Source organism: Delphinus delphis, chromosome 19, assembly GCF_949987515.2.
Source record: "Delphinus delphis chromosome 19, mDelDel1.2, whole genome shotgun sequence".
In the NCBI taxonomy this organism is placed as follows: domain Eukaryota; kingdom Metazoa; phylum Chordata; class Mammalia; order Artiodactyla; family Delphinidae; genus Delphinus; species Delphinus delphis.
The window spans coordinates 15,427,147-15,443,377 of record NC_082701.1 but is presented as its reverse complement, the minus strand read 5'-3'; the positions used below and the strand labels follow the sequence as shown (position 1 = coordinate 15,443,377).

The 16,231-nt window shown below is 39.6% G+C and overlaps 1 protein-coding gene across 1 annotated transcript in view; it reads left to right on the top strand.

The window, feature by feature from the left end:
* TANC2 (tetratricopeptide repeat, ankyrin repeat and coiled-coil containing 2) overlaps nt 1-16,231 on the top strand; it is a 352,607-nt gene that overhangs the window by 250,888 nt on the left and 85,488 nt on the right. The window contains exons 10-11 of the mRNA XM_059997849.1: nt 10,175-10,456; nt 15,206-15,339. Of these exons, the coding sequence (XP_059853832.1) occupies nt 10,175-10,456; nt 15,206-15,339 (416 nt within the window). The remainder of the gene's footprint in view (nt 1-10,174; nt 10,457-15,205; nt 15,340-16,231) is intronic.

The window sequence follows — 16,231 nt, the reverse complement described above, 5'->3', positions numbered from 1 at the left end:
TACATTTTTAGAAAAATTTTAAAATAACTTTTTAAAATGTCAAAGCTTTCTCAGTAGAATAAAATATGATGAGAGATTACATCAACATGAGAACAAGTTATCTTAATAGAGTTTTTCTCAAAAACTTCAGCATTTAAGTTGAATCTTTACTTATCCCATGTTATAAATTGGCACCGGTCATATTCATGAAACACCCTTTTGATGCAAAATGTTAAGTAATCTTGGACCTGAAGAGACAGGTCTGTTAGTTTAGAAAGCAACTGAGTGTCTCAGAAGCTCTTCTCTCTCTGGAAGGTCAAGCATGTAATTCCTAAAGGGGAGCACAGGAGAGATGAAGGAGAAAGAAGCCAGCCTAGCCAAGCAGCTAAAGTCTACTCAATTCTGGTCATCAGTAGTATAACTCATGACCAGATTTCAGACTTAATAGTGACATCCTATAGAGCAGCAACATAAAATAATAGAAAAAAAAACTGAATTTTGGAGTCAAAACTAGGTTTTGATTCTAGTTCTGAAACCAGCTGTGTGACCTTAGATCTCTCTAGGCCTAATTACACTTATCTCAAACCAACTGATCTATTTTCTCCTTCCTCGCTGTGAGTCCTGTGACTGCTCAGCCAGAGCTCAGCATGTCTGTCTGAGTGGCTGCCCACGAAGGGCACTCGGATACCCAGGAACCCCCCTGCATGGTTAGCAGCCCCCTACTATCAAGTGACATTATGGAAAATGGAGTAAGGAGCTGCAAGAATCAGTCCCTCCACTGAAGCAAGTCTGACAGAACTCTAGAATTGCTAAGCAAAGCAAGAAAAGCAGATTATGAAACAGTACCTATAGTATGATTTTTGTCTTAAAAATAAGTATATATAATACAGACAAAACTCGGGAAAAAAAAAAAGTGAATTGTGCAGGGCTTCCATGGTGGCGCAGTAGTTAAGAGTCCGCCTGCCAATTCAGGAGACACAGGTTTGAGCCCTGGTCCGGGAAGATCCTGCATGCCGCAGAGCAAAAAAGCCCGTGCATCAAAACTGCTGAGCCTGCGCTCTAGAGCCCACAAGCCACAGCTACTGAGCCCATGCACCACAACTGCTGAGCCCATGTGCCATGATTACTGAAGCCCACATGCATAGAGCTCGTGCTCCCAACAAGAGAAGCCACCACAATGAGAAGCCTGCGCACCACAATGAAGAGTAGCCCCCGCTCGCCACAACCAGAGAAAGCCCGCATGCAGCAATGAAGACCCAGTGCAGCCAAAAATTAAATAAATAAAATAAACTAATTAAAATAATTTATTTTAACTAAATAAATTGTTTTTAAAGTGAATTGTGTTTCTCTCTAGCCAATGGGAGTAAAATTATCATTTTGTTTATCGGCTATTCCTAAATTTTCTGTAGTGAGTATGTATTACTTCCATATAAAAAAGCAAAAGTAAAATAGAACAGTTTGGAAGTTTCTCAAAAAGCTGAAACATAGAGTTTCCATATGACCCAGCAATACCTCTCATAGACATATACCCAAGAGAACTAAAAACATCTGTACATAAAAACTTGTACATGGGAGGACCTTCAAGATGGCGGAGGAGTAAGACATGGAGATCACCTTCCTCCCCACAAATACATCAAAAATACATCTACATGTGGAACAACACTTACAGAACACCTACTGAACGCTGGCAGAAGACCTCAGACTTCCCAAAAGCCATGTGACTGACTGGGTCTTGGTACTCCGGCCGCGTGCCGGGCCTGAGCCTCTGAGGTTGGAAAGCCGAGTTCAGGACATTGGTCCACCAGAAACCTCCTGGCCCCTCATAATATCAATTGGCAAGAGCTCTCCCAGAGATCTTGATCTCAATGCTAAGACCCAGCTCCACACAACGACCAGCAAGCTACAGTACTGGACATCCTATGCCAAACAACTAGCAAGACAGGAACACAACCCCACCCATTAGCAGAGAGGCTGCCTAAAATCATAGTAAGTTCATAGATACCCCAAAACACACCACCAGACGTGGTCCTGCCCACCAGAAAGACAAGATCCAGCCTCATCCACCAGAACATAGGCACTAGTCCCCTCCACCAGGAAACCTACACAACCCACTGAACCAACCTTACCCACTGGGGGCAGACATCAAAAACAACAGGAACTACGAACCTGCAGCCTGTGAAAAGGAGACCCCAAATGCAGTAAGTTAAGCAAAATGAGAAGACAGAGAAATACACAGCAGATGAAGGAGAAAGGTAAAAACCCAGCAGATCAAACAAAAGAAATAGGCAGTCTACCAGAAAACGAATTCAGATTAATGATAGTAAAGATGATCCAAAATCTTGGAAATAGAATGGAGAAAATACAAGAAACGTTTAACAAGGACCTAGAAGAACTAAAGAGCAAACAAACAATGATGAACAACACAATAAATAGAATTTAAAATTCTCTAGAAGGAATCAATAGAATAACTGAGGCAGAGGAACAGATAGTGACCTGGAAGATAAAATAGTGGAAATAACTACTGCAGAGCAGAATAAAGAAAAAAGAATGAAAAGAATTAAGGACAGCCTCAGAGACCTCTGGGACAACATTAAACACACCAACATTCAAATTATAGGGTCCCAGAGGGACTGAGAAAATATTTGAAGAGATTATAGTTGAAAACTTCCCTAATATGGGAAAGGAAATAGACAATCAAGTCCAAGAAGTGCAGAGAGTCCCCTACAGGATAAATCCAAGGAGAAACAAGCCAAGACATATTAATCAAACTATCAAAAATTAAATACAAAGAAAAATATTAAAAGCAGCAAGGGAAAAGCTACAAATAACATACAAGGGAATCCCCATAAGGTTAACAGCTGATCTTTAAGCAGAAACTCTGCAAGCCAGGAGGGAGTGGCAGGACATATTTAAAGTCATGAAAGGGAATAACCTACAACCAAGATTACTCTACCCAACAAGGATCTTGTTCAGATTTGACGGAGAAATTAAAACCTTTACAGACAAGCAAAAACTAAGAGATTTCAGCACCACCAAACCAGCTTTACAACAAATGCTAAAGGAACTTCTCTAGGCAGGAAACACAAGAGAAGGAAAAGACCTACAATAACAAACCCAAAACAATTAAGAAAATGGTAATAGGAACAAACATATCAATAATTACCTTAAATGTAAATGGATTAAATGCTCCAACCAAAAGACATAGACTGGCTGAATGGATACAAAAACAAGATCCATATATATGTTTTCTACAGGAGACCCACTTCAGACCTAGTGGCACATACAGACTGAAAGTGAGGGGATGGAAAAAGATATTCCATACAAATGGAAATCAAAGGAAAGCTTGAGTAGCAATTCTCATATCAGACAAAATAGACTTTAAAGACTGTTACAAGAGACAAAGAAGGGCACATAATGATCAAGGGATCAATCCAAGAAGAAGGTATAACAATTGTAAATATTTATGCACGCAACATAGGAGCACCTCAATACATAAGGAAAATGCTAACAGCCATGAAAGGGGAAATCGACAGTAGCACAGTCATAATAGGGGACTTTAACACCCCACTTTCACCAATAGATCATCCAAAAAGAAATTAAATAAGGAAACACAAGCTTTAAATGACACATTCAACAACATGGATGTAATTGACATTTAGAGGACACTCCATCCAAAAACAACAGAATACACTTTCTTCTCAAGTGCTCATGGACCATTCTCCAGGATAGATCATATCTTGGGTCACAAATCAAGCCTTGGTAAATTTAAGGAAATTGAAATTGTATCAAGTATCTTTTCTGACCACAACACTGTAAGACTAGATATCAATTGCAGGGGGAAAAAACTGTAAAAAATACAAACACATGGAGGCTAAACAATACACTACTAAATAACCAAGAGTTCACTGAAGAAACCCAAGAGGAAATCAAAAAATACCTAGAGACAAATGACAACAAAAACACGATGATCCAAAACCTGTGAGATGCAGTAAAAGCAGTTCTAGGAAGGAAGTTTATAGCAATACAATCCTACCTCAAGAAACATCTCAAATAAACACCCTAACCTTACACCTAAAGCAATTAGAGAATGAAGAACAACAACAAAAAAAAACCCCATGTTAGCAGGAGGAAAGAAATCATAAAGATCAGATGAGAAATAAATGAAAAAGAAATGAAGGAAATGATAGCAAAGATCAATAAACTAAAAGCTGGTTCTTTGAGAAGATAAACATAATTGATACACCATTAGCCAGACTCATCAAGAAAAAAAGGGAAAAGAGTCAAATCAATAGAATTAGAAATGAAAAAGGACAATTAACAACTGCCACTGCAGAAATACAAAGGATCATGAGAGATTACTACAAGCAACTATATGCCAATAAAATGGACAACCTGGAAAAACTGGACAAATTCTTAGTAAAGTACAACCTTCTGAGACTGAACCAGGAAGAAATAGAAAATATAAACAGACCAATCACAAGCAGTGAAATTGAAACTGTGGTTAAAAATCTTTGTCAGGGGGCTTCCCTGGTGGCGCAGTGGTTGAGAGTCCGCCTGCCGATGCAGGGGACACGGGTTCGTGCCCCGGTCCGGGAAGGTCCCACATTCCGCAGAGCAGCTGGGCCCGTGAGCCGTGGCCGCCAAGCCTGCGCGTCCGGAGCCTGTGCTCCGCAACGGGAGAGGCCACAACACTGAGAGGCCCACGTACCGCAAAAAAAAAAAAAAAAATCTTCATCAGGGCTTCCCTGGTGGTGCAGTGGTTGAGAGTCCGCCTGCCGTGCAGGGGACACGGGTTCATTCCCCGGTCCAGGAAGATTCCACATGCCACGGAGTGGCTGGTCCCATGAGCCATGGCCACTGAGCCTGCGTGTCCGGAGCCTGTGCTCTGCAATGGGAGAAGCCACAACAGTGAGAGGCCCGCCTACCACAAAAGAAAAAAAAAAATCTTCCGCCAACCAAAGCCCAAGCCCAATGGCTTCACAGGCGAATTCTATCAAACATTTAGAGAATAGCTAACACCTATCCTTCTCAAACTCTTCCAAAATATAGCAGAGGGAGGAACACTCCCAAACTCATTCTACGAGCCCACCATCACCCTGATACCAAAACCAGACAAAGATGTCACAAAAAAAGAAAACTACAAGCCAATATCACTGATGAACATAGATGCAAAAATCCTCAGCAAAATATTAGCAAACAGAATCCAACAGCACATTAAAAGGATCATACACCATGATCAAATGGGGTTTATCCTGGGAATGCAAGGATTCTTGAATATATGCAAATCAATCAATATGATACACCATATTAACAAATTGAAGGATGAAAACCATATGATCATCTGAATAGATGCAGAAAAAGCTTTCGACAAAATTCAACACCCATTTATGATAAAAACCCTCCAGAAAGTAGGCCTAGAGGGAACTTATCTCAACATAATAAAGGCCATATATGACAAACCCATAGCCAACATCATCCTCAATGGTGAAAAACTGAAACCATTTCCACTAAGATCAGGAACAAGACAAGGTTGCCCACTCTCACCACTACTATTCAGCATAGTTTTGGAAGTTTTAGCCACAGCAATCAGAGACATAAAGAAATTAAAGGAATCCAAATCGGAAAAGAAGAAGTAAAACTGTCACTGTTTGCAGATGACATGATACTATACATAGGGAATCCTAAAGATGGTACCAGAAAACTACTAGAGCTAATCAATGAATTTGGTAGAGTAGCAGGATACAAAATTAATGTACAGAAATCTCTTGCATTCCTATACACTAATGACGAAAAGTCTGAAAGAGAAATTAAGGAAACACTCCCATTTACTATTGCAACAAGAAGACTAAAATACCTAGGAATAATCCTACCTAAGGAGACTAAAGACATGTATGCAGAAAACTTTAAGATACTGATGAAAGAAATTAAAGATAATAGAAACAGATGGTGAGATATACCATGTTCTTGGATTGGAAGAATCAACACTGTGAAAATGACTATACTACCCAAAGCAATCTACAGATTCAGTACAATTCCTATCAAACTACCATTGCCATTTTTCACAGAACTAGAACAAAAAAATTCACAATTTATATGGAAACACAAAAGACCCCGAATAGCCAAAGCAATCTTGAGAAAGAAAAACAGAACTGGAGGAATCAGGCTCCCTGACTTCAGACTATACTACAAAGCTACAGTCAGCAAGACAGTATGGTACTGGCACAAAAACAGGAATATAGATCAATGGAACAGGATAGAAAGCCCAGAGATAAACCCACACACATATGGTCACCTTATCTTTGATAAAGGAGGCAAGAATATACAATGGAGAAAAGACAGCCTCTTCAGTAAGTGATGCTGGGAAAACTGGACAGCTACATGTAAAAGAATGAAATTAGAACACTCCCTAACACTGTATACAACAAACTCAGAATGGACTAAAGACCTAAATGTAAAGTCAGACACTATAAAACTCTTCGAGGAAAACATAGGCAGAACACTCTGTGACATAAATCACAGCAAGATCCTTTTTGACCCACCTCCTAGAGAAATGGAAATAAAAACAAAAATAAACAAATGGGACCTAATGAAACTTAAAAGCTTTTGCACAGCAAAGGAAACCATAAACAAGACGAAAAGACAACCCTCAGAATGGGAGAAAGTATTTGCAAATGAAGCAGCCGACAAAGGATTAATCTCCAAAATATACAAACAGCTCATGCAGCTCAATATCCGAAAAACAAACAACCCAATCCAAACATGGGCTGAAGACCTAAACAGACATTTCTCCAAAGAAGATATACAGATTGCCAACAAGCACATGAAAGGATGCTCAACATCACTAATCATTAGAGAAATGCAAATCAAAACTGCAATGAGGTATCACCTCACACTTGTCAGAATAGCCATCATCAAAAAATCTACAAACAATAAATGCTGGAGAGGGTGTGGAAAAAAGGGAACGCTCTTGCACTGTTGGTGGGTATGTAAATTGACACAGCCACTATGGAGAACAGTATGGAGGTTCCTTATAAAACTAAAAATAAAACTACCATATGACCCAGCAATCCCACTACTGGGCATATACCCTGAGAAAACCATAAGTCAAAAAGAGTCATGTACCACAATGTTCATTGCAGCACTATTTACAATAGCCAGGACATGGAAGCAACCTAAGTGTCCATCAACAGATGAATGGATAAAGAAGATGTGGCACATATATACAATGGAATATTACTCAGCCATAAAAAGAAATGAAATTGAGTTATTTGTAGTTAGGTGGAAGGACCTAGAGTCTGTCATACAGAGTGAAGTAAGTCAATAAGAGAAAAACAAATACCGTATGCTAACACATATATATGGAATCTAAAAAAAAAAAAGTGGTTCTGAAGAACCTAGGGTAAAATAGATAGCTAGTGGGAAGCAGCCACATAGCACAGGGAGATCAGCTCGGTGCTTTGTGACCCCCTAGGGGGGTGGGATAGAGAGGATGGGAGGGAGACGCAAGAGGGAGGGGATATGGGGATATATGTATATGTATAGCTGATTCACTTTGTTTTACAGCAGAAACTAACACACCATTGTAAAGCACTTATACTCCAATAAAGGTGTTTAAAAAATTTAGTCATTAATTTTAAAAAAGAAAAAGAAGCAAAGAAACTTGTACATGAATGTTCATAGTAGCATGATTCATAATAGACAAAAAGTGGAAACAACCCAAATTTTTGTCAGCTGATAAATGGGATAAACAAAATGTGATATATCCATATAATGGAATATTGTTCAGCAGTAAAAAGGATGAAGTAATGATACATGCTACAACATGGATGAACCTGAAAAACATGCTAAATGAAAGAAGCCAGACACAAAAGGCCCCATATCATATGATAATATATATGTGAACTGTCTCGAATAGGCAAATCTGTAAAGACAGAAATTCTCTGGTTGCCAGGGGCTGGGGGAAACGGAGACTAGAGAGTGACAGCTAATGGGTGTGTGGTTTTTTGGAGGGCAATGATGGAAATGTTCCGGAATTAAATAGTGATGTTTGCAACTTCGTGAATATACTAAAAATCACCAAATTGTATGCTTTAAAAGGGTGAATTTTATGGCATGTGAGGCTCAATAAAATAATGTTTAAGAAAAATAAAATAGAATCTGTTTAGCTAAGATACTAGAATTAATATTTTTAGCAAATTAAAGTCTAATTTTTCACTTAATTCTGTAATTATATGTGTATTTTAAAAGAGTACGTTCTGATAAGGAGATGTGAATCAGGAAATTATAAGTAACCATGTAGGTGTATCTCCACAGCCTTTTTTTTTTTAGTGAAAATTTGGGACATTTTAAAACTTACATAGGAAACAGTTTGCTTCTATTATTAGAGTTTGGCTTTATATTTTTAATTTTTGTACTACTTTTGGAATTGTTACCTTTTTTGTTTTTTTTTTTTTTGCGGTACGTGGGCCTCTCACTGTGGTGGCCTCTCCCGTTGCGGAGCACAGGCTCCGGACACGCAGGCTCAGTGGCCATGGCTCACGGGCCTAGGCGCTCTGCGGCATGTGGGATCTTCCCGGACCAGGGCACGAACCCGTGTCCCCTGCATCGGCAGGCGGACTCTCAACCACTGCGCCACCAGGGAAGCCCTGGAATTGTTACCTTTTTGAAAATGCTCAGCTATCATTCTAATGGCTTTCAGACGGTTTTAAATGAGTGTTTACATGAAGTGTGCTTGTGTGTGTTTTTTGAGTAAGCTGCCATCTCCAGGTCCCAATTTATGATGTATAAGTGGTTTAAGTATGTTCTAGAGTAATATAAGCCATACTAATAGATCTGATTTCCCCCTTTATGATTTCCCTTTCTCCTATCCTCGTTCCCTTCCCACCCCTGGACTTTATTCTTCAAAATATAAAATGGGGTGAGAGTGTAATACCTTGTTTTTAATTAATTCTTTCAGTAAGCATTTATTTAGCATCTACTGTGTGTCAAGGTACTGTGCTCTACTGTGTGTCAGGGTACTGTGCTAAGGTAAATGATACAGAAAATGAACTTTTAAAAAATAATAAAATGAAAAAAAAAGATACATGTAGAACTGCTCTTGAAACAGTTAAAAAGGGAATTCCCTGGCGGTCCAGTGGTTAGGATTCCGGGCTTTCATTGCTGGGGGCCCAGGATCGTTCCCTGGTCGGGGAACTAAGATCCCACAGGCCACACGGTGTGGCCCAAAAAAAAAGAAAGAGTTATGAAGGCATTTAACGCAGATGAGGGAGGTCAGGCAGGACTTGTTTTTACCGTCAATGTAATTAGAAGGTTGATCATTGAAACCAGGTTATATCTGTTATGCGTTTTTAGAGAGCAGGTAGAGCTCATGCTTGGTTGGCCCTTAGCGCATCTCACAACTACATAAGCACAGAAAAAAATCTCGAGAAAAGCAATAGGGATTTGTCCCCAAGACGTGTGTGTGTAAACCAGAAATCTTTTTTTTTCTTCAGTTGGCATGAATACAAGCATTACAGGTGCAGAGACATTAAATGAAAATTTGGTTTCTGCTTCCTTGACTGCTTAACATAGTGAAAACCTTTTAACCATCACAGTTTTTAGGGGTTTGCTTCCCTTAATATACTTACTAGATTTTTAAAAACTACCATTGTGAACTTAAAGGAATTACTGTTTTTATTGGTATTTTTAAAGACACAAGTTCTCTTTACATTGCTTTCTACAGGACTGACACTGTAAGCCGTCCCGATTCCCTGCCACACCCCAGCCTCTCCCCCAGAAACTCCAACCCTACATCTCCCCACAATCCAACATTTTGAAGGTTATCCCCAGGCATAGAAGGAGGCCTTAAGAACCCTGCATTTTGTTACTTTTGCATCCATCCTGATTGCCGGTGCCTGGGCCATCTCCATTGCTTAATAATTTTGAATATCACCCTGACTTTCTGCCTATAACGTAAATTATTACTGTTTTAACTATGCTTGTGTTCTGCCAGCTACAGTATCAAATAGCTCTAGCTCATGTGCCATTGCTTATCTGTGTAGAACCAAAATTCAGAGTTTTATTATTTTCTGAATAACCCAGAATACCATCATACTGTAACTCCCAGTGGTCTCCTAGACCATACTGGTTTTTTTGTTTATTTCTTCAATGTTGATGGTTTGGCCTAAGTTCTGTGTTCTCTTATTGTTCCTTCCAGTTCGCTTTGCACCTTACAGGCCTCCCGATATCTCCCTGAAGCCGCTGCTCTTTGAAGTGCCCAGCATCACTACAGAGTCAGTGTTTGTTGGCCGGGATTGGGTTTTCCATGAAATAGATGCTCAACTTCAGAGTTCAAATGCCAGCGTGAACCAAGGAGTAGTGATCGTGGGGAACATTGGGTTCGGCAAAACCGCCATCGTCTCCAGACTGGTGGCCCTCAGCTGCCACGGAACACGGATGAGACAGATCGCCTCAGACAGCCCACATGCCTCCCCGAAACGTATGTATCCCTTTTTAAAGAACTCCATGTGGTGGGATAGGGAGGGTGGGAGGGAGACACAAGAGGGAGGAGATATGGGGATATATGTAAATGTATAGCTGATTTACTGTGTTATAAAGCAGAAACTAACACACCATTGTAAAGCAATTATACTCCAATAAAGATGTTAAAAAAAAAAAACACTAAAAAAAATTTTTTTTTAAATAACTCCATGCTTCATTGCTCTGAAATTTTTTCCGGCATCTTTGTATTAAGTCTTATATCCTTTCATTTTCTGATCTGCAAAACCTGACTGGCACGTGAGGACCATTAACTCAGAGAGTCGAGGGAAAGAATGTAATACTCTGTTGACATTTAACCCACATATCCAACAGTCACCTGAGAGTGACTGAAAAAACCTTTCTCTCAGAATAAATGTATGCCTCTTCCCTCCTGACTGTCTGGCTGGTCTGTCCTTTGGATGATGACTACAGCAATTGCCCATAAGAGCTTGTTTGCATCCATCACTGTCAGCTTTTGCTCAGCCTGTGTGCAGGCTTCCTGTTCACACCGGCACAATCTGTTTGCGGCCTTCATTTCCTTGCGATCGATGTCAGTGTTGCACTGCTTGGGCTTGAACTTCATTGTGTCCTTGAAGGGTTTCTCCTGCTTCTATGTGAAAAGATGCTGAGATCTCATATATATTTATGCTTCTTTCATCACAGGCAGGTGCAGCTTAATGATCGCCATCAGGATCCTGTTTATTTGTTTCTAAAATACTTATATGGTCCTTAGTACCAGGCACTCTCTAAGAGCTTAACAAACATTCATTCATCCAACCCTCTTATCTCTTTCAGAGAGGTAGTTCCTGTTATCTTCCTTTCACAGATAAGTGGTTTAAGGCTCAGAGAGGTTAAGTAAGCCTCCCAGGTTTCGTAGCCAGTAAATAGTGAAACTAGAATTTGAGCCTAAGCAGTCTGGTTTCAGAGGCCAGTGTCATGCATTTTGCTGTGCTCCCTCTCCTTATTGATGGAACTCCCTTGAGTAAAGGAGATAAAAAGAAATGTATAGGGGTTCTTCCTATACACACTATATGTATCGAACCAGTCTACCTGGCTTCTGCTAGTTATAAGAAAACAAAAAGAAACTCTTGCCCTGCTAGTCCAAATCAATAATCTAGCTCACCACAGATTTCCAGACAGCAACCACTAGAAATGGTTTGTTTGGGATCATAGTATTGTAGTTACAGAGTCTAGAACGGTGCTGTGGGAAGTCAACAGGAACTCACTGGACACCCTCCAAACATCCTGGCTTCCTGTTGAAATTAATTCCTGTTTCATGTTGTTAAGTAGTCAGATTGCCTCTGGTAAACTTATGGATATCTGACACGTAGAAGAACTAGTGTCTAGAAAGAAAACTTGTTGGATCAAGAGTCCCATTTGCCAGGGTATGGTAAGAATTGGTATGGAAGAATTCATGTCTTAAGAGCAGTATCATGCTTAGTTTCTGGATTAAGTTTATCTGAGGTAGATTGGCATAATGTCATGGGAGTCAAGAGCCCATAGTTTGGCTCCAGCGCTCAAACTTACTATACTTTGTAACCTTGAGAATTTTACTTTAATTCTTTAGACCTTGGTTTTTGTCATCTGTAAAATAAGTCAGTGGGATTAGGTGATCTTTAAGATTCATTCCTATGCTAAAATTCTGTGATTCTAAGATGTCTGCATGGTTGAAAGTAACTTTCCATACCTATTCCAGTATTTTCGTTAGAGTGCTTAGCTTAAATATCACGCCAGACTACTTCTTATCTGCGTAATCCAAGAGGTTAACTATTTGAGTGTGTCAGAAAGAAAACCAGCTAGGTAATAGTCTCTCTGACTCCTCTATATATCCATCACTGTTGCAGATAACAGATGGTAGAATCATGGCTCAAGGGCAAGAAGAACTGCTTTCTCTGAAAGCAAAGGTGCCTGGAAGTGCCCCCTCTAAGCCTGGGAGAGCAGGAGTTAATAGAAAACAGCCCATGTGCTCCCCAAAGCAGAGGTCCTTTAAAGATAGTTCATTAAGTTATTCTCTAACATCCGTTGCCTTTTACCTCCAGAGAAACTCTAAAAATACCCCATTCATGTGATAAATGTCCACATGTCAAGACTATAGATTTGACCTGATAGTTAACGTAGAAAACTTGAAAAGGTGTTAAAGGGGATCGAGTATGTGGTTATATATTTATCAGAACTACACAGAACCAGCATTGCCTTGTCGTAATTTGATGTAATAATTTTTGTTGTCCGCTTTGATGTCCAAACTACATTCCACCTCTGCCATCTTAACCGAACCACTTAAGAATGGTCAAGAATAAGTGGTTGATGTCATTTACTGGTATTTAAATATTAACTCTGAAAAACAAAATCAACTCTTGAAATTACCCCAGTAGCTACACACATCTGTAAAATTTTCATTTTCTGTTATGCAAATGATTAATAATAAAATCTAACTTCAGTTTGTTTTAGAGCTGGCTCTCATTAAATTTTCTAGTTTTGAGGACAAATGTTTTGTCTTTCTTGTATTATCCTTACGAGGTTTTGGTTAAAGCTTTTCAAGTATTAGCGCTCAAAAATGTTACTTTTTTAAAAAAAAAATCAGTGATCTGTATGTTTCTGTTTTATATTTGTTATTTCTGTAAACAAATATGAACTGAATATATCTTAACCAATTTAAAGATATTTCTTTGAGGGAAAAAAAAAAAAAGAATAAGTGGTTGATAAAGAACAAGCTGTTTTTCGGCATTGATCTGTTACTTTATGAGCCGGCACTGAAAATGTTACTGGCAGTAGCAGAATTTTTTTCATTAGTGAATAAGAATGATGTCTTAGCGAGAGAGAGTTGGCTTAATGTTTTACAGTTTAATTTACATTCAGCTTTGATAGGTGTATTTGGGATCCCACTGGCCTTCCCAACCCTAAGTCAGTGATGCAGTTGTAGTAGTAATGAAAATAGGTGGAAGATTATTGGAGCTCCCCACCTCCGTTTCTGCATCCTGTGTCATTCTTTCTTCTGTCCCTCACTCCTCCACGCTGAGCAGCGCTGCTGTGGAAGACATGAGCAGTCGAGCCTGCAGCACTGCATTGCCTGGCTCTGTCCTTCCCCCACAGACACCCAGCCCCCAGCCGCCCCCTCCTTGTCATTTCCCTGGGAAGGCACAGAGAAGCTGTCAAGGCAGGCACTAGCCTGTCATCTTGCTGTCCACCTACACCCCGTCCCAAACCCAACTCCCCCATCAATCTCTACCGTCACCACCCACCCCGCAACACACACGTACAGAGAACGGAAACATTTTGTGAAAATGGACCTGTTGTGTAATCCAGGCATTGTTACATTAACTACAAGTGTACTCAGTACAGTAGTTAGGGAAGTTCGGTCTAATTACAAGACTGTATTTTCCTATCACTGAAAGTCTGAGGGTAGTTACTGTTTGGATTTGACATTTGCCAACAGCTGCCATGTCCCCAAATAGCTGTTCAGTGAGTAACCCCTCCCCTCCCCACTCTGCTCATTCCAGAAGTCTGTGTTGCCAGTTCGCTGTGCACGCTGACTGCTCCTCCCTATTAACTTTTATTTCTACTGTTCTCTGAATACCAAGCGGAAAGTAAAGACACCCAGACAAAAAGGAGGGCCTCTCCAAAAGGGAACAGCTAGAAGACAGAAGGTACTCAGACACTAATTACCCACAAAACCAGATAAGGGGGAATGGGGTGGACAGAGGGAGTGAACAACAGGCATGATACAGTGACAGTCACTGAACTTTACTGCGCACATTTCTTCAGTCTTTTTCACTGCCATCTCCCACACCTACCCCCCTACAGTTTATTCAGAACTCTATGCAGTGGCCAGGGAATTTACTTTGCCAGTTGGATGGAAGAAGTCTCAATTAAGTCCTACTGGTAGGGAGTTAAATGAGAACTATTTTCCCCTATTTCTTCTCCTTTTCAGTAGTTATTGACCATCAAATAACAGTCTACTTATTGTGTACCCATTTTTAAAATATGGTCTGTATTTATAAATAGAGTCTATAATTTCTAGTAGTAGTTAAGATGTTACCTAAATAATGTGAACGAATGGAATTTTTAAAAAACAGCTTTATTAAGCTACAATTCACGTACCGTATAATTCACCCATTTAAATGGTTCAATTCACTGCTTTTTACTGTAGTCACTCAGTTGTGCAGCAATCACCATAATCTTAGAACTTTGTCATTCCCCGCTAAAAGAAATCCCATGCCCATTAGCAGTCAGTCTTCATTTCCCCCCTAAATCCCTATCTCTACCCCTAGGTAACCACTAATCTGCCTTTTGTCCCTATGGATTTCCGTATTCTGGGCATTTCAAATAAATAGAATCGTATGCTGTATGGTCTTTTGTAACTGACTTCTTTGAGTGAGTGTAACGTTTCAAGGGTTATCCATGTTGTAACATATATTGGTATTTCATTTCTTTTTATTATTGTTGAGTAATGTTCGACTGTGAGGCTGTACCATCTTTTATCCATTCATCAGTTGATGGACATTTGGGTTGTTTCCGTTTTGGGGCTATTATGAATCTTGCTTCTTTGAACATTTGTGTACAAGTTTTTGCATGGACATATGTTTTTAATTCTCTTGGGTACATACCCCTAAGAGTAGAATTGCTGGATCAAAGAACAAATGGGATTTAACCAGTCTTTCTTTAGAGTTTTATGATTATCTGATGCAAACATCTCATCTTTATAATACAGATATGGATGCCAACAGAGAGCTGCCACTCACACAGCCACCTTCAGCCCACTCATCCATCACCAGTGGAAGCTGCCCAGGAACTCCAGAAATGCGGAGGCGGCAGGAGGAGGCCATGCGGAGACTAGCCTCGCAGGTACAATAGGATTCTCAGGTTGCGGGCATGCTAGTTCCATTTTAACATCAAGGGGGCAATGGTAGGGAGACCCCTGGCAAAGTGAACAAAAGTATGTACAGGTGGACCATGAGAACATGGATAAAAGTTTCTCTCTCTTTGCTGTTCCTAGAAAAATACTTCGTTATTATGGAATCAGAACCTTATTGTTGGAAAGGCCCTTAGAAATAACCAAAGTCCCACAATGAATAGATAAGGAAATTGAGACTCAAAGAAGTTGTATGATTTACCCAAGATCACAGTATAAGTAATCAATAGCTTTGTATTTTCATTCCTAGCTCAAAACTCTTCCTGCTATACCACACTATCCATAACTTCTTTATATGTTTGCATTTTAATTTTCTGTTTTTATCAAAGTAACATATATACATAGTTTAGGAAATCAAGTAATGTTCAAAGACTTATAATAAAAACCAGAAATTCTTTTCCCCTCCTGAGCCCACCCTCTCCCCAAAGGCAGCTACTTTCAACATTTGGAGATGTTTCTCTGATGTTTACCTCCATGTTTCTAAATAATATTCATATACTGCTATAACTTTTTTGATCAGTTTTGTACATTATCTATTCCTTCTTATTATGGATGTTGAGAATGTTAGCTCTTTCACCTTCCTTCCTCCCTCTACCATCTCAGTACAGTTATATCATGATTTTAGTCTGAATCCATGTTACAGTATTTTCAGTATTAATACTACACAAATATGGTTCACTGTGGAACCAAGGATAACATTTTCTTCTTGAGCAGTTTTGTTTTTCCTGGGTTATGAAATACCTCATTGTAAAGTTTGCTTATTTTCCTTCAAAACTATGGCTGTCATTCCATAAGCCTTAATGCTTTGTAAAATGCCTCTCAATA